The sequence below is a fragment of the Saccopteryx bilineata genome, chromosome 6 (assembly GCF_036850765.1).
Source record: "Saccopteryx bilineata isolate mSacBil1 chromosome 6, mSacBil1_pri_phased_curated, whole genome shotgun sequence".
NCBI lineage: Eukaryota > Metazoa > Chordata > Mammalia > Chiroptera > Emballonuridae > Saccopteryx > Saccopteryx bilineata.
This window is the reverse complement of record NC_089495.1, coordinates 156428228-156454778: the sequence shown is the minus strand read 5'-3', so window position 1 is coordinate 156454778 and position 26551 is coordinate 156428228. Positions and strand designations below refer to the sequence as shown.

The window sequence follows — 26551 nt, the reverse complement described above, 5'->3', positions numbered from 1 at the left end:
TGACCCGCTTCCAGAGCCCTGACGCGTGCGTCCCTCATCGCTGTGCTTTGTGGCGCCACCACATACAGCACACAGGATGCATCCTGTGCTCTCTCACTGACCACCAATGAAAGAGGTGCCCCTTCCGGAAGTGTGGCGGGGGCTGGATAAATGGCCTCAGGGGGCCGCATGTGGCCCGCAGGCCGTAGTTTGGGGACCCCTGCCTTAGGGTATAACAACCCTGCCTGCTTACAGCATCCAGACTCAGCTAAGGAGACCACAGCTCTTCACCAAGCATGGCAGGGCAGGGGCCCTCCTTGCCTACTTTCCATAACACAGCCCAGAGCACCCCTCTAACTCCTTTTTGTCATTCCCCTTACTCTCCTGGAAATGCAAAAGTGCACCACGACAAAAGAGTTAAAATAGAAACCTCTCCTGTATTGTTCCAGGGAACAGCAGGACAGGCTGTGCGTGTTTGGACAAGATGGGGAAAGCCAGTCATCTCCCTCTGGACAAGAAACATAGCAGGAGAGCAGGTTTTTTGTTCCTGGGGCTTTGAGGAACACGATGGGTGGGGCAGCACCACAAATTATCCAAAGAAAGCCTGATTTAATCGGAGCAAAACCCAGTGGTCCCATAGACAGCCCTTTCCAATATTTCCAGTTAGATTTCATGACCCGCAACCATGTGGTAAAAGTTTAATATGACATCCTAAAGCAATGTGATCTAAATCACTTGGTTCTGATAATTTTGATTTTATTTTGTTTTGAGGACTTCTGCAATCAGCTTGGGATAGTTTACAGATGCCTCCTCAAAGCAATGTTCTTTTTTTTTTTTCTTTTAAGTGAGAGAGGATGACAAAGCTATAGGAGCAGTAAACTCTGAATACTGAGAAGTCTTGGAACAAATATCAATGTTGGAATCAAATAAAACTTACTCCAGAGTAAATGAGATGAATGCACCCAGTGATAGAGCATCAACACTGGGCCAAATGGTAACCAGGCGTGACAGGAGTCAGATCGCCACAACCTCCACGGGTGGAGAGGTTATCTCCCTGTCCCCAAAACCAGCATACTCTCTCCCACCTCCAGCCTTCCTCTCATTCTTTTCACCCCTCCCCCACCCACACACCCACCCCATGTTACACCGGTCCTTACACATGTTAACTCGGTTAATGAGCCACCCGGGGCAGGGTTAAGCGCCCCTGCCCTCAGCAGGTATTATCCCCCTGTCAAGAATGAGCAGACTGAGATAGAAAGAGGGTAACTAATTTGCCCAAGGTGACATGGCTACTGAGGGCAGATCTGGGATTCAAGGTCATCAAGGTCATATAAATGCATCTTACATTTATAGCATTGTACGTCATAAATTCTGTACCCCCTACCTGGCCTTGTACTGTCAGTCCACTTTGGTGACTGTTGGGCTTGTTGTATCTCCCTGGGGAGCTCTTACCCACAAAGGTAGGGAGCATATCTTTCTTGTCCTCATATGGACCATACTTAAGTGACCTGCAAAGTTTCTTTGCTTTGGTAGCCTCTAAAAGAATTTGGAAAAACAATAAACGCCCTCTGTATCAGTCAGCTCAGGCTACTGTAACAAAATAACCCAGGCTGAGTGGCATAAACAACAGAAATTTTTTTTTTTAAGTTCTGAGGCCGGACGTCCGAGATGAGGGTGGCAGAGTGGTCGTGTTCCAGTGAGGGCCTCACTTCTGGCTTGCAGATGGCCACCTGCTCAGTGTCCTCACATGACCTTTCCCCAGTGTGTTCCCAGAGAGAGAAATTCTCTCCTCCTCTTCTTATAAAGGCACTAATGTAATCATGAGGGCCCCACACTGTCCTGACCTGGTCTAACCCTCATGCTTCCTGAAGGCCTCATTCACAAATACTAACACATTGGGGGGGAGGGCTGTAAATGCAGAGATGAGGGGTGGGCACAAATGTTCAGTCCACACCACCCTTGTATAGTTCTAAGTTTTCTTTGATGTTTCATCATATTTTCAAATAGCTGCCCAAAATACCATTTTGGTTGTATTTCTAAAGGTGATTTTAAGAGTAAAATTCTTAAGCTACATTTTTAAATGTATCAAGTGTAATATAAACACCAGAACAATATGAAAACCACCATCATTCATTTAGAAACTACATGAGAAAAATTCCCCATTAATTTGAGATGTTATATCATTTTCCTTTTTGCAAAACTGCATTTCCATTCTATCTCAAACAATACACTTTCATGTTCAAAAATATTTAATTACTTATCCCATTTCTCTGAAATAGAGATATTGTGCATAAATTGAAGTTTAACATTTTACTCTTGAAGTATTTTTTAAAAATCCCTTCTGAACTGAGTATCACAATTATTACTGTAATAACTTATACTAAAACCTAAATTTTGATAATTACTAAGCATATAATATAATAGTTTTATTGGAAACACGATGCACTGACTTGGAGAAGGGCAGTTACCCTCACACACCAATGCAACATTCCCCCGGGGCACAGCAGGCGCCCTGGGCATCCCTGGCTCTGGTTAAGCGGGGCAAGGCCAGCTGTGCAAGACTGATGGAACACCAGGCCTGAGCTACAGCGGATTCTCAGACACCTAGGAAAGAGATGATGTTCTGGGCAGTCAAGGATTCCTGTCAAAGGCCCCTCAAATGCTCTCTCTTCACTGGCTGCTCTGAAAACCCAGCCCTCACAAGTAGGCTTGCTCCCCCCCCCCTGAGCTCCAGACAAGATTCCTTTCAATCTACTTACCCCAAGTTGAAGTTCTCACGGGCTGGTAAATGCAGTGAGCTTATTTGCAAGCCAGGGTCATATCTGCCTGGCAACCCAACATGAAGACTAGAAGGACTAAAACTGTTAACAGAGAACAGGCTGGCCAACTTTGCACAAAGGAATCTGTTTTCATGCAAATGGCCCTAGGCGAGATGTCTACAAAAGAGAGCAGTGGGGATGGTTTTCACAGCCAACTGATTTCCAGAGAAAAGGCTGAGGGACTTTTTAAAGGCTTCACTACAACCTTGCCCACTGTGAGTGGAGAGCCAAGGGACTCTGCTGCCACTTGGTTGCCAGAGACACAACAGAAGAGGCTAAGAGGGGAGATGAACCCTTTCCTTAATTTCCTGATTTTTCTGGTTCCTGTACTCCAGACTCCAAAGGCTCTTTTGTTCGGATTTAGAACTAAACAGAGTTTTGTTTGGGGAGGGGGTTACCATGGCAATGCAGTGCTCTCCCTGTCTTTGCTTTCCCTGGAGGACTGAAATAAGCAAGGGTTTACATAGTAGGTCTCACTAGGATTAAGGGAACAATCCTCTAACTAGGCAGGCAAAAGTCACTGGTTTGCGGCTGGTGATGCCGCATTTTCCTGCCAACTCTCTGTCACCCAAACAGAGGTGGCAAACGTAAACTTTAGATGAGCTCTACTTGTAAAATGGGCCAGTGTGTCTCTAAGCGTTGTGAAACCTTGGGCAAACCCCTCTAGTACTTGTACCTCAACAGTTCTCAACTCTAAAATGGGGATGAGTGTCAGCTGCCTAAGACTGATGATGGGGTTAAAATTAGGTCACATGTAAGGCACTTAATAACATGTTGGGAACAAAGCAAACCTGTAAAAGTTAATTATAGTATTAATAAAAATGACAGTGACAATGCATTATTATATTATTACAGTTCTGTCCTACCGACAGCCGTTTCACTTGAACAAATACGCAGAAGTGACTTTCTCAATTATTCATTCACCTCTCAGGCTTTCAGCCAATTTCCTTCTAATTTTTAAAATCCAGAAGGTGAAGTGCCAAGACCTCTCCGTGACTTGCTTAGACTCCCTTGGTTGTAACTGCTGGGCTGTACCACTAGGTTCTTATGCAAGACTCAAATATGCTGGATGCTGTGTCATATTAAATATGACATTTCCATAGTGAATGAAATCCCAAGGCTATGTAAGATCCTAAATATCAAAGATCACACTTACAGTCTGCCTCATTTTAGCACTAAGGGTTTTCATTTTAGTGATTACAGTTTCCACATATCCTTATGTGTGGATTCGTCCCAAAACAACTAAAGTAAAACATATGGCTTGCAGGGTGTGTGAGGAGTCAGCCACCGTCATAAATAACGACACAAGAACTAAAGGGCCTGATCAGAGGTGGCGCAGTGCATATAGCCTGGACCTGGAATGCTGAGGTCACTGGTTAGAAACCCCCAACGCACATACATGCAGAGAAGCAACTAAGATTCATGCTTCCCGCTCCTCTCCCCTCCCCACCTTTCTCTCTCCTCTCTCTAAAATCAATAAAAAATAATAATAAAAGAACTAATGGGTACTGAGAGCTTGCCATAGCCAGTCACTCTGATCTGAACTTCATAGGAATTTTAAGTTAACCCCTTCAATTTTGGGGAGTACTGCCATTGTCTCCATTTTATAGATTTGGAAATTGACGCTCCAAGAAGTTTAGTTACTCCCACAATGTTGCAAAGCTAATCAGTGCCCCTGGCTGTACAGTACTGGCCCTAACAGAACAATACTACACCAGCACACACCTGTCCCCACCAAACCAACGCCGGAGCTTAGTAACAGCACAGAAAGGCATTTAACCCAGCAGACAATACCCTCAAATCATGAGGGAAAAGCAGGCAGCGAGAAAAGAGGTGTTTTGTGTGTTGTTTTTAATTAAAATTCAGATCGTCCACTCCTTCTGGTGGAGACCCTCCATGCACACACAGCAGACTAGGGTCTCTCGAGTTTGACATCTGAACCCCAACGAAGAAAGCAGCCCGTGCCAGGTCGGCAGGGGAATGCGGAGAGTAAGGCATTTGCCTTCGAGAAGGTGCCAAATGGTCCGTGGGGACTTGAGGCGGTCAGCAGAAAGCACATCTGCGTCCCCCGGGGTTCCGAAATGCCTGGGATCCGACACACTGCTTTGTCCTCAGGACAGTTCGTGACTGAGATTTTCCGTGCATTACATGCTGAATTTTCGGTGCTCTTGGGGTCAGGAACTTCGGGATGAGAGGCACGTACTCCCTAAATGACCCGGTCCCTCTGCTACCGGCAGCCATGCACCTGTGTGGACTTCGGCGCTCGCCCGGGAGGACGGCACGCGTGCGCCCCCGGCCGGGAATGCTGACTCAGCCCGGCTGCTCGCCTCCCTCTGCTCAACGCGGATGCTGCTGCCGCTGCCGCTACTGCTGCAGAAAAGGGGGGAAAGCAGGACACTCTTAGCGGCCAGACCGCCAGCTCCCTGGGGCCCCTGCAGCATACCTCCCCCTGCCGAAACGGGAAATGTGGGGGTGCGCGAGTTGAAGAAATGGGGGAAGTGGGCCCTGGAGGAGGAACTCGGGGACCGCGGTGCCGCGCGCGCAGCACACACTCAAACTGGAAAGAACCTGTTCCGCCCGCGGAGCCGCCACGAGCCGCGCTGCCTGCGGCAGTCTGGGGCGCTCCTCGTCCCACACCCCCAAGTCCTCAGGCTGCGGGCGGGACTGGGAGCGCAGAGGGGCTGCGAGGAGGACGGCCAGGGGCCCCTGCGCGCTCCCGGCTGGGAGCGCTTGCAGAAAGGGTCCAGATACCCCCAAACAAGTCCGTGTTTCCTACTCGCAGTGCGGCACAGCGCCGGCGTCCGGTCGGGCCAGGCGCGCAAAGCCGCGCTGGGTTCTGGCGGGGCACCCAAGACCCCGGCGGCGCTGGCGGGAGCGTCCCCGTGCGGGACGGCGACGCCGTCACCTTCCGTGACCCCCGGCCTGGCTCAGGACGGGCGCGCGCCCGGTGCGGACCGAGTACACGTGGGCCGGCGCGCGCGCTCCAGGCAGGCCCCCTCCTCCGCGGCGCTCACAGCACATGGTCGGCGGCAGCGGCGGCGGCGGCGCGCCCCCGAGGCCGGCGGAGACCGGCTGCAGCCGGTACAGGATCAGAGAGAGGCAGCGACGCGGGGCCGGGAGACGGGCGGCAGCACGCAGTGCCCGGGCGCCGGCGGGTGGGGGGCGGGGGGGAGGGCGCGGCTGGGGCGCCCCGGGCGCGGGAGTAGGTGGGGGGCCGGGGCGGGGCGCTGCGGGCGGGCGCCGGTGACACCCTCCTGAACCAACTTGCGATAGGCTCGGGCCCACGCCCTAAGGAGTTAAACCTTTCTCATGTTACCCAGCGGCTTATAAGGAGGGGAGGCCAAGCATACGCCTTATTGGGAGCCTTTTGGGGTTTATTCTCTGCCCTTCTAACTTGGTGAGTTGGTTTTATTATTTTACATGTTTCAAACTTTGATTATGGGGTATGGGTTTTTATTTTACTGTGTTAGGAGCTTTTTTGCCGGCTAGGTGGTGGAAGGGGAAGGAAAGCATATAATATTTTAACATTCTGGAGAGCTTATTCCGAAAAATAATGTGACAGTTGGAAATGCTCAGGGCACCGGGATGAAGCGCTCTCGCTGGTGTGGGAAGCTGAGAGTTGAATGATCTTGGCCCCGATACAGTTGGGTCCGGAAAATACCTAAAGGCAGGAAGGCTTGGCCTTTGAGAGCCCCTAGCCCCGCCCGATTAGGGGCTTCGGAGCAAGGGGCAAATCGGGGGCACTCGGTTCAGTGCTTGCGTGGGTTTTCCGCATGAAGTTGCCTGCGCGTCCCAAGTCTGAAATGTCAGAGGTACCTTCCCTGGACTTGCGCGCTCACAGAGGGCGGCCACTGAGATTGAGCGAGGGCAAGTAGGGTTCCGTGTCTCCCCCACCCAAAGCTCACTACCGAGGCGTCAGTGTGACACCCTCCCCCCGGGGGATGGCAGACATTTCCCTGCGGAGCACAGGTCCTACACCTTGATGTTCAGAGCTGTCAGTGGCTGACACCTGCTCCGCTCAAGTTCCGAGGTTCCCTGAGCGGCCAGCCACAGGCATGCGCCCCTGGAGCTGAGCAGTTCTGTAGCGAGGAAGGATGATTTTGTAGAGGAAATGGGTTATTTCCTTCTCCATTTTTTCTTTAAAATAAAAACACACACAAAAACGAAACCCCCACCCAACCCCAAGACAGGTGATAGAAGTTTGCGAGGTGGCATATAAAATGTCACCTAACACGGCAGTGTTAGAAAAAAGCTCCCCAGAGCCAACTGGGGAAAAGCAATTGCAACTTGTCAACCTGGAAACTAGTTCTGTGTGCACTGCTAGACACTCTGCCAGTTCTTTCTCGAAAGAGATGGTTTCTCTCCTGGAGAGTGACATTTCTCAGTAACCTTACTGTTTTGCAAGTCATAATAAAATGAGTGTTTTGTTTGCAAAAAGAATATATATACATTTCTCAGTAACCTTACTGTTTTGCAAGTCATAATAAAATGAGTGTTTTGTTTGCAAAAAGTATATATATATATACATATATATATACATATATATATACGTATATATCATGTGCTTATGCTGAAATCTTTTAAGTGATGCATTTCCCATGTCCCAATCCCAAGCACCATTAAATGGCACTTTGGGGAGTCAACAATACATCCTGCTTGGTGGCTACAGAAAATACCTCTTCTCATAATTAAGGGAAGAGTGGCCAAGGTAGAGAGTTACAGTATGTAAAATGTAAATAAACAATGCAGCCAATTGGAAAAGCTCCCTCTATCTTAATGAGTACCACTAACCCTGGGCTTTCCTTCTGTGGTTTCCAAAAAAAGGACTTTCCTCAATGGAACTCCTGAGGAGGACACTTAAATTAGGGGCTCGGGTTTCAAATCATGATCTTGTAAAATGGGTGAATCGGTTGTATCCAGTGATTTAAAGTTACTGGGGCAGCCTTCCAGGTTAGGTTTGGGACTTTTTTTTTTTAACTAGAGAATTAAAATGAACACCTAAATACAGAATGATTTTGACAACTGGGGCTGGAAACAACTTGCCGAAAGCTTATCCAGGCGGCTACACCTTTAAGAAGGATGGATGTTGGCAATGCACTGCCTAGACTTTGCTTATACCAGCAGCCACCACCATTTCCATCCAAAGCTTGCATTTTGAACTTGACTCTGAACTGACCCTGGACTAGCACTCTGGTGGTCTATAATAATCCAATCATTTGCATTCTTCATGCCCCCAAGTCAGGTCTTTTCTCAACAAATCAAACCACAGTGAAATTCCCAGGCATAGCAGCTTAACAGGCTTTGGCAGAATACTCATTTATTTAAGGTTAAAAGAACCAAAGGCTCACAGGAGATACTTCAAACTGCCCAGCGTAGTTTGTTATCATTCCTTTGGAAGAGCATTAGAGTGAAGACAAGGTGGCAGCTGCAACCCACGTTTTAATCAGAGTTTTATGGTCAGGAGACTTTCAGACTGCCATGTCTAACCCCTGCTTTCACAGATGATGGAGTTTAGAGACCAAGCGATTTCCCCAGGACTGTGCAGCCAGTTAGTGGTAAACAAATTCACAGATAATACCCAAGGGCTCCAAGAAGACAAACCCATGGGCTTTGGCATCAAAGGACCCAACAGGGATTGAAAAAAATGAAAGGGTAGCTCAGAGCAAGGGTCACAGGCTCAGGGTGATAGCTCAGGGTCACAGGCTATCGCAGAATTATAGATTCTCAGGGCTGGAAGAGATCTGAGGTCATCAGAATCTTACTTAGTTTGTCAGCATTGTATACCTAGTGAAGACAATGACCATCCAGGAGCAAAGTGATTCACCCCAAACCAGAGTCACTCAGCTTGCCTCACCAGTTAGGTCCCCACACACCAGACTAACATCCCTTTCTCATCAGATAAATTGACAGGACCTTAACACTGAATTGGACAGATAGTTCCTTATTCTGGAATCTATAGAGGCTTCTGAGGAACTGAATTATATAGTCAGGCCTTAGTTTCTTGCTTTGTATACACTGACAGGTTAAGTCTGGAGGCTTGCTAAATAAGGGAAGACAGGAAAGGGGACCGGCCCAGGAAAAGCATTTATCCTGCATGCAGGGACTCCCTCGCTTGATGATGCGGTTTTCTAAGGACAGAGCATGTGTTGCTCACAAGCACCCCAAGACTCTTAATTTGCTTAGTAAACTTTTATTGAGCACCGACTCGTGCCAGACGTGCTGCAGGCACTTGGTCTGCAAAGAGCTGCTGACTACCCTGTGGGTGCCTGCCCTGTGTGCTCATACATGGCAGATGCAGAAGTTGTTATTCAGTGTGTTTTAGAAATCAGGTTATCCTACTATTATTCTATACTGTGGTCTTATCTTCAAAGCTAAATTTAGTAGAACACAGATGCTTTGGAATGATTCAGTCATAAACTTTAAAGTAGGATGGGGTTCTAGGGGGTCATCTGTCCTTGATGGTATTCCCTGTCATAATGAAAAGGTTTCTGTCCTCCAAAAGCTAAGAATGCAGGTGAAAGCTACATTTTGGATCTAGTTTCAGGAGAGCAGCCCAGATGTAAAGCGAAGTTTTACAAAACAAAGCAAAATCAAGCACCCTGAAGGGGCTCAGAAAGTAACTAGAAAGAAAGCAGTCAGAGGTTGCCATCTTCTGAGTCACCGATCACATCTCCCCAAGGTCCAGCCGCTCCTCACCCACATTTCCAAGAACCATCTAGCATGCACCCCTTCTTCATAGCTCCCTGGTTTCCTGTGGCCCCAGCCTTGGCCTACGGAATCTAGTGAGGAATAAAACTCGGTGCTGAATACAGAAAATACCAACTGCTAGAGCAGGATAGAGCCGTAAAGAGTCTCCAGAAAATCTCTCACTAAAGATTTGACTAATGAGGAGCTCAGGCCCAGAAAGGTGCAGTGACTTGCACGAGGTCACACAGCCTGCTGAATCCGGTCATCAGCCTCCCTCTACACACGGAAGTCAAGCAGGCTTTAATTTATTTATTTTAATGTTTTCTCACAATCTCTATATACAACACCCCCCTCCCTGGCCTTTTTTTTTTTTTTTTTTTTTTTTTTTTTACAGAGACAAAGTCAGAGAGAGGGATAGATAGACAGGAACAGAAATGAAAAGCATCAATCTTTAGTTTTTCGTTGCGACACCTTAGTTGTTCATTGATTGCTTTCTCATATGTGCCTTGACCGTGGGGCTACAGCAGACTGAGTAACCCCTTGCTCAAGCCAGCAACCTTGGGTCCAAGCTGGTGAGCTTTGCTCAAACCAGATGAGCCCACACTCATCTGGCAACCTCAGGATCTCAAACCTGGGTCCTCCGCATCCCAGTCCAATGCTTTATCCACTGCGCCACCGCCTGGTCAGGCCCTCCCTGGCCTTTAAAATGCTTTCCTTGGAGCTGATAGAGGAAAGGGCCCCGGAGGCAGGAGATTTCACTAAGGACCATTTTGGTCAAGTCCCTTCGCCTGTCTGGGGCTCAGTTTTCTCATTTTGCAAAATGAGCAGCACTGTACAAAGAGGAGATGGACAAGATGAAGTACAAATTCCCTTTCATCTTGAACCTTCTGTAATTCCAACTCCATTCTGGGGCTACAGGTGAGTCAATCCCACTGATTATGCACGTGCAAACCACTGATCAGAACAGGTAGGAATGGCCACCCATCACCAGAACTGGAATGCTGGGCTGACATTGTGCCTTCTGCTGGTGGCTAAATAAACTCATCTTTGTGCAGAAAGTACAGTCTAGTCCCACTTGTCTACATGCACACCAACAAAAAGATTCTGTCTTCATCCTGCAGTGACTTTAGGCCAAGGAGAGATCATCTGTCTCTGGGCCCTCATCAGTTTTATCCCAATATGTGTATATTTACGTTGGTCCTGAGCCCTCTATTAAGACTGAGATCTTAGGTGCACCTTTCTAGAATAGAATGATCATGGCAACACAGCCTTGGACAGTTCTGCTTGTCCCAGGGTGCTGAACTCTGGAAAGATGAGGCTGAACGGTTTTAAATATGCATTTCAATCTTCCGGTTTCTTATTGTCAGCAAACATTAAAGCCCATGGGGGCAGAGACCATCTCTCTTGTCTTTTTACTCTGATATTCCTGAGGCCTAGCACTGGGCCTGGCACTGTAGGGACTTCTTTGAAAAAAATAAATAAAAGTTACATGCAAGGTGATGAGGGAGGACAGGACATACAGAGAGATACAGGCCCCAGGATTTTTTTTTTCTGTGAGCTTATAATTGACCAAATAAGATAGACTCATAAAAGTACACCATACCCAGTTATTAAATGATACCTGCCACATGAAGAAAGCCCCTTAGATTGAATCAGTCAGCCAAAGCATTTTAGAAGATGGATTTTGATGCCATAGGACATGAAAGGTGCCAGCTATAGCGGAGGACCAAGGCTGGGGAAAGAGCATGGCCCCAGGCAAGGTGGGTAGAGCCTGGAGGGCCAGGTGGGTAGAGCATGGGGGACAAGGAGGAGTCCATTTTGGCTGTGGTTGGTGAGTCAAGTCTTAAAACAGGAAGAAATAAGGCTACAAAGATAGGTTGGGGTTCAATTCTGAAGGACACTGAAAAGCTAATTAGTGGATTTTATCATTCAGAAAGAAGAAAGCCATTGCAAAACTCTGAGCCAAAAACCGGTGGCAATGCAGACAGTGTTTCAGATGATCAATCATACCCGATACGAGGAACCAGTTAAGAGACGAGGAAAGGAGTGGTGGGCTTTGCAGGGGAAAGCCCAGACTACTGGCCGGGGCAGGGGTGAAGGCTGAGGCCCTGGGCTGTAGGCTGCCACCTTCCTCCTCTCCTCCGTCCTGCCCCATCCTAGGGATGAACACTGACATGAACTATTCTGAACTTTACGTCTAGTCCTGGTGTCACTCCTGCTCCGGCTGCCTCATCTTGGGCCTAAATTTTGAAAGTCTGATGAGGGAGGGGTGTCGTAAAGACCTCATCTGCTGAAGGGCTCAGGTCAGGGCTCCTGTCTTAAATGGACTTTTCCCAGATGGGAGACAGTAAGGACAAGCCGCTCAGCCTACACCCTGGGCTGTTTAACTGCCTTTCCCACCTTCCCACTTGCTCTCAGCCTTAATGGTACATTAACACACATGGGAATGCAAAGGCCTTTGCTGCTGAGAGCTCCAGCTGCTTAAAGCATCTTATGCCTTATTTTATGCAACCAAATACTTAACTACAGTAACAGGTTAAAAGTGAGCAGCATATAGTCTTTTCAAAGTAGTAGGCCACTGTAGGAACAGTGCTATCAAGGGGTGAAACATATTAGCTTGGGTCAGATTTGCTGCTTTTTAAGACTTATTAATTTGGAATATTAGATTCAGAAATTGGCAAGTCCAACAAAAAGAAATAATAAAAAAGAAATTAGCAAGTCTACTGGATAGATGAGGTTATGTCCTTTTATTTTTCAGTTACTCTCCATTTATCGGTAAAACCTGCCTTATTAGTTAAACACAACTTAAAGGCTATGGAATTGGTACGCACTCCCCCTACAAATTCACACATATACAACTATAATTGTAGAGGATTCTGAAACTCAAGGTTCTTAAACTATTGGGCTCATTATTACAGATTCTAATTTTTAGTTGGGCTAAAACCGCTCATTACTTTCAAAGTTAACTGACTGCCTGGGCCTCACAAGTTGGCGGTGCCTTATACAATCACCGTATTCTAGAGTAGTATATGTGGTGTGCATAGAAGTTCGAGTGCTAATGTACCAACTGGTGATCGACTTTGATAACTTCCTCATGCCAAACTCCCAGAAGACAATTTCCACATTTGGATTTATAGTCACATTCTGTTCGTGTTGGCCCATCCACATGGGACACCAGTCATAAAGTTGCTGACTGAATGAGACATGGTATCAGGAGAGTTAAGGTAGCTGGATAATCTGAATGGTCAGGCGTCAAGCACAGATGCACAGCACATCTCGGCATCTATCCCGTGGAAGGTGGTAGATGTGCTGTTGATGTTTGCCTCTTAGCCTGCCTTTTTCTAGGGTTCATTTCTGATCGTCATGCCTTCTTGTCACTTCATTCTTCCTTTACCTGACTTGTCTTCAAGTTTAAGGTCATCACTGAGGCTTGGTCAGTTAGCCATTCCCTGTCCTTCATACTGCCTCTAAATATCTTCCCTGATGCCTTATGTTTGTTTATTTGTCTTTCCTATTTAATTGTCACAGTTTGGAAGTCTTATTTCCACATTCTTTGGGAGCTCTGTTATATCTTTTATGATCATCAACCTAAGAAATGTCATAAGTAGTTCTTATCTGTTATGTTTGCTAAATGATAGTATTAGAATCATCAACCCTCATGCTGTTGTTGATCTGATTTTTTTTAACTTATTTCAGATTAAGAATGACCGAGAAGAAAGCACAGCTTTGTTCTAGAGCCAATGTTTATACTCAAGTGCCTGATGGAGGATGGGGCTGGGCAGTAGCTGTGTCTTTTTTCTTCATTGAAGTCTTTACCTATGGTGTCATCAAGTCATTTGGTGTCTTCTTTAATGACTTAATGGACAGTTTTGAGGAATCAAACAGCAGGATCTCATGGATAATATCAATATGTGTATTTATCTTAACATTTACAGGTCAGTACATATTTCAGCTTGAATACTAATAATTTTAATTTGCCTAACTATGTAATGGTGCTCATTTTGTTTGTGATGCATTTTTCTATGACTTCTTGGCACTTTCTAGCCTCATGTACTATAGTTTTCAGGGGATTAAGGATGGCAAGAGAAAGAGGAGTTGCAAGGGAAAGAAAAAACCCGTATTCACCAGTCTCAACTGCCTTCAACTTAACACGTGAATTAGACACCTACTGTATGTAGATTCTTAGGATGCTGTAGATGACTTTGAGGACAGCAGTAACTCCCAGTTTTTTGTTTTTATAATTTATTCATTTTAAAGAGGCTGGGGGAGGTTGGAAAGAGAAGGGCAGGGGGAGGAGCAGGAAGCATCAACTCCTATATGTGCCTTAACCAAGCAAGACCCGGGTTTCAAACCGGCAACCTCTGCGTTCCAGGTCAATGCTTTATCCCCTGCGCCTCTAGGGGTCAGGCAATAAACCCCAGTTCTGTAGGGGAGTAATCGTTCCTAAAGAAACAACATCAAAAGTTCTTGGCCTGTGAGGCGCTAGTTCCACAGAAGCACGCTTAGGTTGGAAACACGAAAAGGTGGCTACATGAAGAAGAAAGCAGCTTCATAAATTGCACTCCTCAGCCGCTCAGAATGAACTTTCCCACCACTACCCTCCGTTTGCTGTGCATAACTGAGAGTTTACCATACTTTCATATCATTTTCATACAAATCAGGTGGAACGAAGCTAGAATTTGACCCTAAGTGGAACTTTTTAAAAAGGAATGTAAAGCAATAAGTATAAAAAATAAAATCATCCAAGCAATCATAGGAAAGCTCATTTTATAGGCATATCTAATTTTATAGGCATTCATGGTAATTCAAAATATTTCATTTAATAATATAGAGATGAGGCCCTGGCTGGGTGGCTCAGTAGATAGAGCGTTGTCCTGACACTCTGATCATGATTTTGATACCAGGTCAGGGCACATACGAGAAGCAACCAATGAGTGAACAACTAAATGGAACAACGAAGTGGAACGAGTTGATACTTCTCCCTCATTCTCTCTCTCTCTCCCTCAAAAAACAACAACAAAAAAAACCAGAGAGATGAGTTTTATGCTATTGCTCTGGCTTTCTTATTAAGGAGCCCAAAGAATATATTGTCCAGTTTAACCAAATACACAAATATAGTCAACCACTGAACAATGCAGGGGAGGTGTTAAGGGCACCAACCCCCCAAATAGTTAAAAACTGATGTATAACTTTTGACTCCCACAAAACTTAAATAACAGTCATCCCTTGGTATATGCAGGGGATTGGTCCCAGGACACCGCCAGATAACCGAATGCATGGATGCTGAAGTTCCTTACAGAAAGTGGCACAGATCAATGCATACCGCCAGCCCTCCACATCTGTGGAGTCCCAACCACAGATTGAAAATACTGTTAGCACTCCATAGTAACTTGACTCTGCAGATGCAAAACCCAGGGATAAGGAGGACTGATTATATATTTATTTTTTAAAACTTGAGTATAAGTGGACCCACCCAGTTCAAACCCATGTTGTTCAAGGGTCAACCATACTTCCTGAACTGACTTAAGTAACCACTGCATAATATGTATTATACAGCAGTGGTCCCCAACCCCCGGGCTGCAGACTGGTACCGGTCTGTGGGCCATTTGGTACCGGTCCACAGAGAAAGAATAAATAACTTACATTATATTCGTTTTATTTATATTTAAGTCTGAACGATGTTTTATTTTTTAAAAAATGACCAGATTCCCTCTGTTACATCTAAGACTCATTCTTTTTTTATTGATTGATTTTTTTTATTTATTCATTTTTATTAGAGAGAGAGAGAGAGAGAGGAAAGAGAGAGAACAGAGGGAGGAGCAGGAAGCATCAACTCCCATATGTGTCTTGACCAGGCAAGCCCAAGGTTTTGAACCAGCAACCTCAGCATTCCAAGTCAATGCTTTACCCAGTGCGCCACCACAAGTCAGGTCTAAGACTCACTCTTGACGCTTGTCTGGGTCACATGATACATTTATCCGTCCCACCCTAAAGGCTGGTCCCGTGAAAATATTTATGACATTAAACCAGTCCGTGGCCCAAAAAAGGTCGGGGACCACTGTTATACAGTATACATAATCTCTCTCCATGTTGAAGAGTCCTAAGAGGGAATCTTATTAAAGCTAATGTTTATGTGTTATGTATTTATTATGCATTGTCTTTCCACATCCAAGACTTTTACTTTATTTATTTATTTTTTAATTTACTGATTTTAGCCAGAGTGGAAGGGGGTGAGGGGAAAGAGACAGGAGCATCAATCCATTACTGTGTGTGCCCTGACCGGGGGTCAAACCGGCAGCATCTGCACTTTGGGCTGATGCTCTTACCAATAGAGCTATCTGGCCAGGGCTCCACGTTCAAGATTTTAAAGAAGAAATCGTACTGAAGCTGACGCTCACACCTCTGGGGATTAAGATGTCACGTTGTGCTCTTTCCGTGCAGCTCCCCTCTCCACTGTCCTGAGCAGTCGCTTCGGACACCGCCTGGTGGTGATGCTGGGGGGCCTGCTGGTCAGCATGGGGATGGTGGTGTCCGCCTTCTCCCGGGAGGTATACCACATGTACGTCGCCATTGGCATCGTTGCCGGTGAGTGTTTCTCTGGGCTCAGAGTTTTCCAGATACTCAGTTTGAGAGGCAAGGAAGAAAACAAGGGACTCAAACCCAGAGTGTTACTTCTCTCTTTTCCTCTTTAAAACGACCAGTGTATGGACTCCAGGGGATATGGGAATCCATTCTGAATGCCACCAAAGGACGCAATTTTCACAAACAAATACTTTAATTTCTTTATCCAGTATTTCCCAAACCAGAGCCTAAGGATCCTGAGCTATAGGGGGAGGGTGTAGTGTGCTGGGCTTATTCTTAGGGTTCTGAGAAAACTTTATTCCCTTCAAAAGGAGCCCATACATTGCTGGTGTGTATATATATATGTATATTCTATCTACCACTGCTCACAAAAAATTAGGAGATATTTTATCACTTCATATTCATTTTGAAATATCCCCTAATTTTTGTGAGCAGTATATATGTATAGCTATGTAGGACATATAATTATATGTATATGTATGTATGTATGTATAGCTCATTTCACACACTTTAAAATTTTTATATATGTCTGTACATATCAAAATTTAGTTATTTCCAAATAGAAATCTTATATATAAAAACAATATTCAATACTAGTTATGTCCACTGTGTATCATATACATTTGAAAAAAAAGTGCAAAAAAAGCCATAAAAAAAGAGAGAGGAGAGTTTTTATATCCTAGCATCTTAAAACAAGTGTTGTAGCTTCTCCAGACCACTCATGAAATCCATTTTTTCTTCTCTACAGTAACATTTCTCAGAATGCGTTACTGGGTTCCCAGAACTTATGACTAAAACACACACACACACACACACACACACACACACACACACACACACACCAATCCCAGGTCTTTGAATGCATCTTCCCAATAGCATCCAGTGTGCGGCTGTCACTGTCCCTTCCTGCCTTCCACAGGGTTGGGGTACTGCTTCAGCTTCCTCCCCGCTCTCACCATCCTGTCGCAGTACTTTGACAAGAGGCGCTCCGTGGTCACTGCAGTCGCTTCTACAGGAGAATGTTTCGCCATGTTTGCTTTTGCACCAGGTAGGTGGATCTCAGTAGTCCAGGCGTGGATGTGAAACAGGAGGCCACTCCACTGTTCCTGTGACATGAACTTGCCCACAGTCGGCTCTGGAGGATTGTCCCTATGCATAGTGAAGAGTATTTCCTTCTCTTCTGCACATTTTGGGGATCTATCCTCCCTAACCCTTGTGTTAAGAATTCAAACATTTTAATCATAGTCCAAGTTTACACAAATAGGAAGCTACATGGCACAAGGCTTGAATCATTCATCCCAAAACCAGTAATTTAACCATTTGGAAGAGGGCTCTCCTTGGTCAAAACAGCCATGTCAATGTGCATTTAAATCGTGCTCATAAAGTCGGTTTTATGATCTGTGTGTGGGGCATCTCCCAGGGAAATTTTTATCCCTGGTCTAGGTTCCCTATCTCAGGGCAATTTGTGAACTACACTAACAAGTAGTAGACATGTAACCTTGCAGTTTTTAAAACAATATACTCAGCAGGGTGAATGCAGTCAACCTTTATTCTAGGTTTTGGTTCATTTCTTACTCTGCCATTTCTGATGAATGTGTCGGTAGATTCACTTTGTTCAAAGGAGATGAATGTAGATGTATTTAGGGATGACATCTAATGTCTGAAGCTTTTCACACAGTTCAGAAAAATAAGAGTGCATATAAATAGAGATACAGGCAGAGAGACCAAGAGAAATGTGCATTGTTGAATTTAGGTGAAGTGCAGACAGGCATTTGGTATCCTTCTTTCTGCTTTTCTGCTGGTTTCGAGTTTTTCACAATCTAATGTTGGGGGCAGAATCAGCAGCCCGAGTGCACGAACAGTGGAAACTGCATTTTGGTCAGCTCTGTTCCCCAGCACTGGGCCAATCCCTAGCACCTGACAGGACCCGAGAACTACCAGAGAAGGAAGATTAGACCCATTACTGCTGTACGAGTGTAAAGCACCTGAAATACTCAAACCTAAAATGTTTTGCAGTTCCACCTTTCCCATGTTAATGGGGAACAAGAAGTGTGAGCAAAACCTTTGCTACAAAAGCATGTGGAGCCCCCAGGAACGTGGGGCTGTCTCACAAAGCCTGTCTTCAGGGCAACCCAGTTACCATGTCTCTCATACCCGACTATCAGCGCTCAAGGAGTGAGAATGCAGTAAGTGAAGTTCTAATGAACATCATCTCACCTTCTGGGATCAGTGTGAAGGTACTTTAAAGAGCTCGTGCGGCCTGAATTATCCTGTTGTCACTATGGACCTATATGCTGCCTTTGGACTTCCCCCCTGGTGGCCTCCCATCCTGGTGTCCAGCCCACTTCCAGGTGCCTCTGGTCAGCAGTCTAGGGCCCACCTGACTGGCAGGAAAGAGGACAACTCGGGTGCTTCAGGACAGTTCCCACAAAGTGGAAACTGAGGACGGTATCATTTCATTCTGATATAATCACTGAACTTTTCAGATTCTCATTTTATTTTGTACTTAATGCATTACTTCTAAGGATTGAGGACTGAAAGGATCATGCTTTAGCTTAGAGGCAGGATAGTCTATTCTTTAAAGGCCAGATGGTAAATACAGTATTAGGCTTTATGGACTGGAAGTCTGTCAGAACGACTCAGCTCTGTGGTCACAGCACCCAGCAGCCAGAGACTACGCAGGTGAGAGCATGGGGCCTTCTGGTCGAGCTCCACTCTCTAAAGAGACAGAGATGCAGGCTGCCATTTGCTGAACCTGGATGTTGGTCAAAAGCTTATTTCACTTTTTATGCCTCTAGCTGGCAAAATGTAGCCCCAAAAGCTCTTTTGAAGACCCAGGCTCCAAAATTTTTGTTTTATATATCATCATTACACACCTTTTTCTCCTTACTGATTCCTAAAAGCACCAAAACCCAGAATAAGGATAGTACGGGTTGACTGCATTCACCCTGAGTAAATTGTTTTAAATAATAATAATAATAATAATAATTATTATTATTATTATTAGAGCCCTGGCCAATTGGCTCAACAGTAGAGCATCGGCCCAGTGTGTGGATGTCCCAGGTTTGATTCCTGGTCAGGGCACACAGGAGAAGTGACCATCTGCTTTTCCACCCCTCTCCCTCTTCTCTCCCCCCCGCCCCCACAGCCAAGTCTCGATTGGCTTGAGCAAGTTGGCTTCAGGCACTGGGGATGGCTGGCTCCATGGCTCTGCCTCAGGCGCTAAAATATGGCTCTGGTTGTAATGGACCAATGGTCACAGATGGGCAGAGCATCACCCCCTAGTGCAGGGGTCTCAAACTCGCGGCCCACGGGCCGCATGCGGCCCGCTGAACAATTTTGTGCTGCCCGCAGACTGTTTTCAACTGCAGTGAGAAAAGTGTTGCGTAACAGTTGCCTTTTGTAGACCTAGCGTGGCCCGCCAAATGGCTGTGATCTTGCTCTGCGGCCCAAATGCTGAGTTCAGTTTGAGACCCCTAGTGGGCTTGCCAGGTGGATCCCCATAGGGACTCATGTAGGAGTCTATCTCTGCCTCCCCTCCTCTCATTAAAATTAAAAATAAAAAAGTTCTAAATCTGAATCTCTATACCTAGTTGGTGTTTTCTCCTGGGTCTGTTTTGTTTTTTGTTTTTTTGTGAGAGAGAAAGGGACAGGGAGACAGAGAGAGGAACAGATAGACTGGAAGGAAGAGATGAGAAGCATCAATTCTTTGTTGCGAATGCTTTCTCATTTGTGCCTTGACCGTGGGGCTACAGCAGACCGAGTAACCCCTTGCTTGAGCCAGCAACCTTGGGTTTAAGCTGGTGAGCCTTGCTCAAAGGAGATGAGCCCGCACTCAAACTGGCGACCTCAGGGTTTCGAACCTGGATCCTCCGCATCCCAGTCTGACGCTCTATCCACTGCGTCACCGCCTGGTCAGGGTTCTCCTGGGTCTTGAGTCGATGTCTGACCTCGCGTTTTGTTTCTGCCTCCCTCCTGCCTGCCCAAGCATTCACAGCTCTGAAGGAGAACATTGGCTGGCGGTACAGTCTGCTTCTCGTGGGCCTCCTGCAGCTGAACATTGTCATCTGCGGGGCACTGCTGAGACCAATTATAATCCGAGGGCCAGGGTCACCAAAAGTGACCGGACACGAAAATCCAAAAGAAGTACAATATATGCTTGAAAATGAGAAAACCCGCACCTCACTAGATTCCATTGACTCAGGAGTAGAACTAACTACCTCACCTAAAAATGTGCCTAGTCACACCTCCGTGGAGCTGGAGCCGAAGGCAGATGTGGAACAGCAGGTCCCGGAGCGGGCCGGCTCCGAGCAGAGCGATGAGAAGGTCCCCTTGTTGGATTTCTCCGTCTTGAAGGAGAAGGGCTTCATCTGCTATGCATTGTTTGGCCTCTTTGCGACCCTGGGCTTCTTCGCACCTTCCTTGTACATCATTCCCTTGGGCATCAGTCTGGGCATTGAAGAGGACCGCGCCGCTTTCCTGCTCTCCACCATGGCGATCGCCGAAGTGTTTGGAAGAATCGGAGCTGGTCTGATCCTCAACAGACAGCCCATTCGTAAGATCTACATTGAGCTCATCTGTGTGATCTTACTAACTGTGTCTCTGTTTGCCTTTACTTTTGCTACCGGGTTCTGGGGCCTCATGTCCTGTAGCATATTTTTTGGTGTCATGGTTGGGACAGTCGGAGGGACCCACATCCCGCTGCTCGCGGAGGACGATGTTGTGGGGATTGAGAAGATGTCTTCTGCTGCTGGAGTCTACGTCTTCATCCAGAGCATAGCAGCACTGGCGGGACCGCCCCTCGCAGGTAATTCAAACACACAAAATCCAAACCCTTTCTTGTCTACTGTCCTCTCTCCCCTCCCTTTTTTTTTCTGACTGAGAGAAGGGGAGATAGACTCCCGCATGCAGCCTGACTGGGATACACCCAGAAGCCCTGTCTGGGCTTGATGTTTGAATCAACCATTCTATCCTCAGCTCCCAGGGCTGATGCTCAGATCAGTCGAGCCAGTGGCTACAGGAGGGGAGGAGGGAGAGAAGGGGGAGAGGGAGGAGGCGAGAAGCAGATGGTCACTGGGGATCAAACCCCTGACATCTGCACACCAGGTCAGTGCTCTATCCACTGAGACAACTGGCCAGGGCTAAAAATGGACTGTTTTTAATATTTCCATAGAATGACAGAGCTGGCAGAATAGAGATTACCTGAGTGACTATTTAAATATAAGGAAACTAGGGAGCATTTGAGATCTTGCTACCTAGCACATATTGTCAGCTCGGCTTAAACACACTCTTATAAAGATTCAAAAACTAGCCTGACCTGTGGTGGCACAGCAAATAAAGCGTCAACCTGGAGTGCTGAGGTCACTGGTTCAAGACCCCCAGCTTGCCCAGTCAAGGCGCTTATGAAAAGCAACTATGCTTCCCTCTCCCTCTCCCCTCCCCCCCCACCTTTCTCTCTTTCTCTCTCTAAAATCAATAAAATACTTTTTTAATGATTCAAAAAATAAATAAATAAATGTGAGGAAATTGAAGGTCAGTGATTGTGAGCCAATGGTCAAATGATCAATTAGTGATCAAATTACTGCACTGCCCAAGCTGCCCAGGCCTTTCCTACCATCTTGCCTTAAGAATGCTAGAGGGGCACCCAGGTTTTATGACTTCATTACCCTCTGACTTTTGGAACAAGGGAACTGAGGGACTCCGTCAGTCACGTTCCCTTCATAGGAAGGGTGTTAGGGAACGGAGCACATAGCAGCACTGCCTTTACTTGGCGGTTACTACAGCGCATTTCCTTGCAGGAAGGACGTGGGTATGTTTCATATTTTAGACCTGAAATATAGCTCCTTAAAGTTACTGTGACTAGAAACTGTACCCCGTGTTAAAAGACACCTGAAATGAACCCAAGTGAAAATAACAGAGCTCTTTCCTCTCTTAAGAATATTACCTTTTCCAAGAAGCATGCCTCTAACTGTCCTACGTTTTAGATTCTTTACTAGGACAGATTCGCCCATGAAGACAGCTCAGCGGTGCAATTTTCTCAGCTGCTAAGAACTATGTTGTATGTTTGTCTGATTTAGTTCTTCCCCCCAGTCTAGAAGGGATTCCTACCTTTAACACTCTTTTTTTTATTTTTTTTAAAGATTTTTTGTATTGATTTTAGGGAAAGGGGGTTGGGGAGGAGCGGGAAGCATCAACTTGTAGTAGTTGCTTCTTGTATGTGCCTTGACCAGGCAAGCCTGGGGTTTCCAACTGGCGACCTCAGCGTTCCAGGTCGATACTTTATCTGCTACACCACCACAGGTCAGGCTTTTTTTTGTTGTTGTTGTTAATCTTTTGAGAAATAAGATGAAACAAAGAAAGCAGAGAGACTGAGAAGCTTCTGAATGTGGGGGGAGCTAGGGTGAGGAGGTTTGTGTCCTTGCTGCTGACAGATGTGAACGCTTTCTCCCAGGTCTGCTGGTGGACCACAGTAAGATATACAGCAGAGCCTTCTACTCCTGCGCAGCCGGTATGTGCACGGCCGCCGTGTGCCTCGCGCTCGTACGGCCGTGTAAAAAGGGACTGTGCCAGCGCCATCGTGCAGGGGAAGCAAGGCCGGAGAGTTACCGTGGGCGAGCTTTACAAGACATACCAGAAGACTTTCTTGAGATGGACCTCGGGAAAAATGAGCATAAAGTTCCTATGAAAACGGAGCCAGAATGACAGGCTCTCCTGTATCAGCCATCCTGTTAGCTGGTCCGGGAGATGTACGGGGCCGAGTGGGGTAGAGGAGCTAACCACTCCACCCGCTTTCAAAACGACATTTTAAAGGGAATGTATCCGCGAACACCACTACCAACATCCTTTTCTTTCAGTTTTCCTTTTTTGCTTGTTCTTTAAGCCAAAACAAAAACAACCAAACACTTCCCATATGTAAACCTGGATGTATTCCGTACAATACAAAGGTAAACAGAAGGACTGTGGCTCACATTCCAGTTGTAAAATAGTGACATAATTTGGCAAAGTAGTTTTAAGAGCTCTCATTGCGATCAATGGCTATCTCATAAAAGAATATCTAGCCGTCACTGAAATGAAATTGGCCGTTCAAGAAAAAAAAATCTTAAATCATTTTTAAAATTTCTCATTTTCAGAAATATGAACAGATTGTTTAAAACCCTTTGAAAAATACTGAGGTTTACATTAAAAACTTATAGCCTCTTAATTTTCCAAATGGAATGGAAATGAGGTATACTTTAAGACCAAACATTTGGTTAATAAATGCAAATATATATATTTGAAACTCATGAATGTGAAGATTCCCACTTCTCTTTGTGGCCAGTCATTACCAGAAGTATTTCACACGGAATAGCATTCAAAAATGCATTTCCTGTTGCTTTTAATTATTCAGAAATATGTGATTGTAGTGTCTTTAATTTAAACCACTATTTATTATTAAGTTATTCTAGAATGATTAAGGTAATCAAAAGAAATATAACCGGGGACATAAGCAGCGTTTTTACCTCCCTACTGCAACCCTTTAAATGCCCCGAATACTCTCTGTCTTGTAAAGTTACTCCACAAAGGCCAAGTTGTAAATGATTCTTCATTTTGAGTAAAGGCTCTATTTGCTATTTATAGGGGGAAAATAATGAATAGCAAATTGCCTTAGCATTTTAAAATAATGTTTCATCACCTAAGAATACTTGAGGATCTTCTTTGATCAGAATTATATTTCATTGAATTGTTGGAACATTTCTGATTTAAAACAAAACAAAACCCCATCTAACTGTAGAAGCATTTTTGTGTTTCACATGGGGCAGCGGGGACATTTATTTTCCCATCACAAGTTACAAGTTGCAATTTACATCTTATGTAAACCTTGACTGCTCTAAGTTACCAGAGTTTTCAGGTTAACAGGTCATTGTGGGGTGGTTGTTTTTTGCAGTAACAACTACATGTCTAGTATTTTCCATTGTAGCCGTTTTCTGTAAAGAGGGCAGGTGTGAAGACAACAGGTGGGTTACTTACTCCTACGTACTGAATCTCACTCGACAGGTAATGGTCAAGGCTCACTGCTCCATCCTTCTTCATCTTCACTGTTAATTTATGACAACTCAGGGGGAAACAATATAACAAGTCTAGTTTGGTTACAGACACACAAAGCTTGAATATTTCTCTGCACTGAAATGAAAGTGGCAAGTTCATCACCACCCGCTATATTTTGTACAGCATTTTATCAGCCATAGAAATAGGACAATCTGTAAATCTTTGGGGAAGGTGGGGCAAGAAATGACAACGTGTCCGTCAAAAAAGAAGACACACCTAAAACAAGGTGGATGTAGCAGATATCTGTCACTGCTCGAGAAGGACTTTGAGTTTGTGGCAGTGTTGCAGACTTACATGACTTCAGCACTTTATAACAATTTTTACTATGAATGTTAAATACAATTTAATATTTATAACTGATTTCTGAGCTATGTGCTCTATGTCCATTCTGTTAAATGCATGAAGAAAAAAAAAGGTATGCCAATTTCAGTTTGTCAATAATCAAAGTTTTACAGGTTTGGAAGAAAATGAAAACAAGATTGCTGATTTGTTCTATACTAGGGACATTCTGGTACTTCTAAATTTGCAATAAATGTATGGCTTTTTTTATTTAAAGAGGCTGATTAGTTTTTTATTGACTTGTCGGCATTCAGTGTTTGATCCTATTAAAGTTATAAAAACAACTTCTTCTCTGAAAAATCTTTTAACTCTACTAGAGACACATAAACATTTCCAAGAAGTGTTTGTTGAATTTCTTTCTTGGATGAAAAATACCTGATTGGAATGATATCATAGTAGCCACAGAATAATACAGCTAAGCCTCTCAACTGGAATAAGTGGCAATAGTTAAGACTATTGTTACAGAATAATCCTAAGAACTGTTCTGTCCTATAAGTAAATAGCACAGACTCTCCAGGCCAAAGCCTGGCAAACCTCAGTAAATATCCAGATAATAAATATTTAAGGCTTTCAGTGCTAAGAGGGCTGTATCATAGCTATTCAACTCTGCTGTTGTAGTGGGAAAACAGCCATAGACAATACATAAATGAATTCTCTTGGCTGTTTCAATTTATTTATAGATATTGAAATTTGATTTCAGAAAATTTGATTTTTGAAAAATTGGTTTTATCAACACATCAAAATGTTATGACCGTTATTATCCCACAGGCTGCAAAGAAAAATAATAGGTGGAAATTGCACTCACCTCCTCCCATGACTACATCAAAATTACAACTAAATTATACAACAGTCAACATAGATAACAGAAGACTAGGTGAACAGAAGCCCTATAACTAAAAAATGTGGGCGCACAAGCGCCAAGAAGAGGAGCCACCAAGTCTCTGGCTGTGAAAATCAGCCCAGGTGAGATGAAAGCAGCTGGGAACCCAAGCGTCCCCTTCCAGGGCCAGAACTCAAACTCTGGCGTGCAGCCCCCACCCTGGGTCCCAGCGGGGGAGCGGCAGCTTGGGGGTGCTAGGGTCATAGAAGGGGAGGCAGTGTTGTGGCTTCTGGGAAAGGGCTAGAGGAACAGCTGCGAAGGTTCCCGTGCTGATCCCCCTTGCACACCGTTCCAGTATGCCATCTTTCCTGGGTTGAGCTCTCCCCCCAACACCGCATCAGCCTCTGGAGGAACACTAACTCCACCCTGAGGACCTCCCTACCAATGTCCCGCCCTACCAATGGCTATAGGCTCGGTCAATGACAACCAGCCTGGGACTGCATTGCAGTCTTGCTAAAAAAATTCTCGAAGAATTCCAGGCAAGCGTGGGCGATTCCAGAGACACACAGGGAAAGACTGAGTGTGTGGCTATAGCTTGTGGGCTGTCTCCCCACACGCCCAACAGGTACACACCTTTTATGATGAACTCTACTAGCTCCAACCTAATGTCTCCCTGAGACTCCACAAAGGTCCCCAGGCCCCAGGGGGGTGGCAGCTGGCCTCAGTATACTCCGAGACCTTTGCTAAGTGGCCTCGGACCCAGCACAGGCACCAAGTTTGAATCTGTATTAACCTGGTGCGCACCACTGCCCTTACCTGGGGAAGCCCTGAGTCTGCCGCACCCAATTCTCAAACTACTTGAAGCTTTTCAGTGACTGAGCCTAACAAGCAGCCAGCAGGTGGCAGCATGTCTCGGAATGCCCTGGGAACTTTGGTAGCCTGCCCCAGGCCCAGAACCAGTAGCAACTGGCCCGGCATGCAGCTTAGCCCCTCTCATACGTACCCAGGCCCAGCACAGGCAGCTACTAACCTTGGACCGCTTTGTAACCCCTAATACATAGCCTAGGACCGGTCACCGGCAGTGTATGACACTGACCTGCATTGCAGACCCTCCCTAAAGGTCCCAGAACCAGTGGCTGGCTTCAGATCACAACAGTGTACAACCTGAGGAGCTCCACAAGTGGAACACCCAAAGGAAGTTATCAGCAGGCACCAGACTCTGCTCAGGCAAATTCCACTG

At 45.6% G+C, this 26551-nt stretch overlaps 2 protein-coding genes across 19 annotated transcripts in view; one reads left to right on the top strand and one right to left on the bottom strand.

Annotated features, from left to right (window-relative positions):
- The window catches only part of ARSG (arylsulfatase G), a 102380-nt gene that overhangs the window by 68472 nt on the left and 7357 nt on the right, over nucleotides 1–26551 (bottom strand). The window lies entirely within an intron of this gene.
- SLC16A6 (solute carrier family 16 member 6) lies at nucleotides 5771–24745 on the top strand. Its single transcript, XM_066236153.1, has 7 exons — nucleotides 5771–5879; nucleotides 6119–6195; nucleotides 13182–13420; nucleotides 15927–16070; nucleotides 16987–17115; nucleotides 20056–20874; nucleotides 22519–24745. Exons 3-7 carry the CDS (start codon nucleotides 13189–13191, stop codon nucleotides 22767–22769), a joined length of 1575 nt encoding a protein of 524 aa, XP_066092250.1. The 5' UTR covers nucleotides 5771–5879; nucleotides 6119–6195; nucleotides 13182–13188; the 3' UTR covers nucleotides 22770–24745.

Bases quoted from the DNA above. Each gene is read 5' to 3' on its own strand.
- SLC16A6 (XM_066236153.1), top strand. From the start codon at position 13,189: ATGACCGAGAAGAAAGCACAGCTTTGTTCTAGAGCCAATGTTTATACT. The intron at 17,116-20,055 runs GTAGGTGGATCT...TGCCTGCCCAAG, and splicing joins CATGTTTGCTTTTGCACCAG to CATTCACAGCTCTGAAGGAG. The intron at 20,875-22,518 runs GTAATTCAAACA...GCTTTCTCCCAG, and splicing joins GGCGGGACCGCCCCTCGCAG to GTCTGCTGGTGGACCACAGT.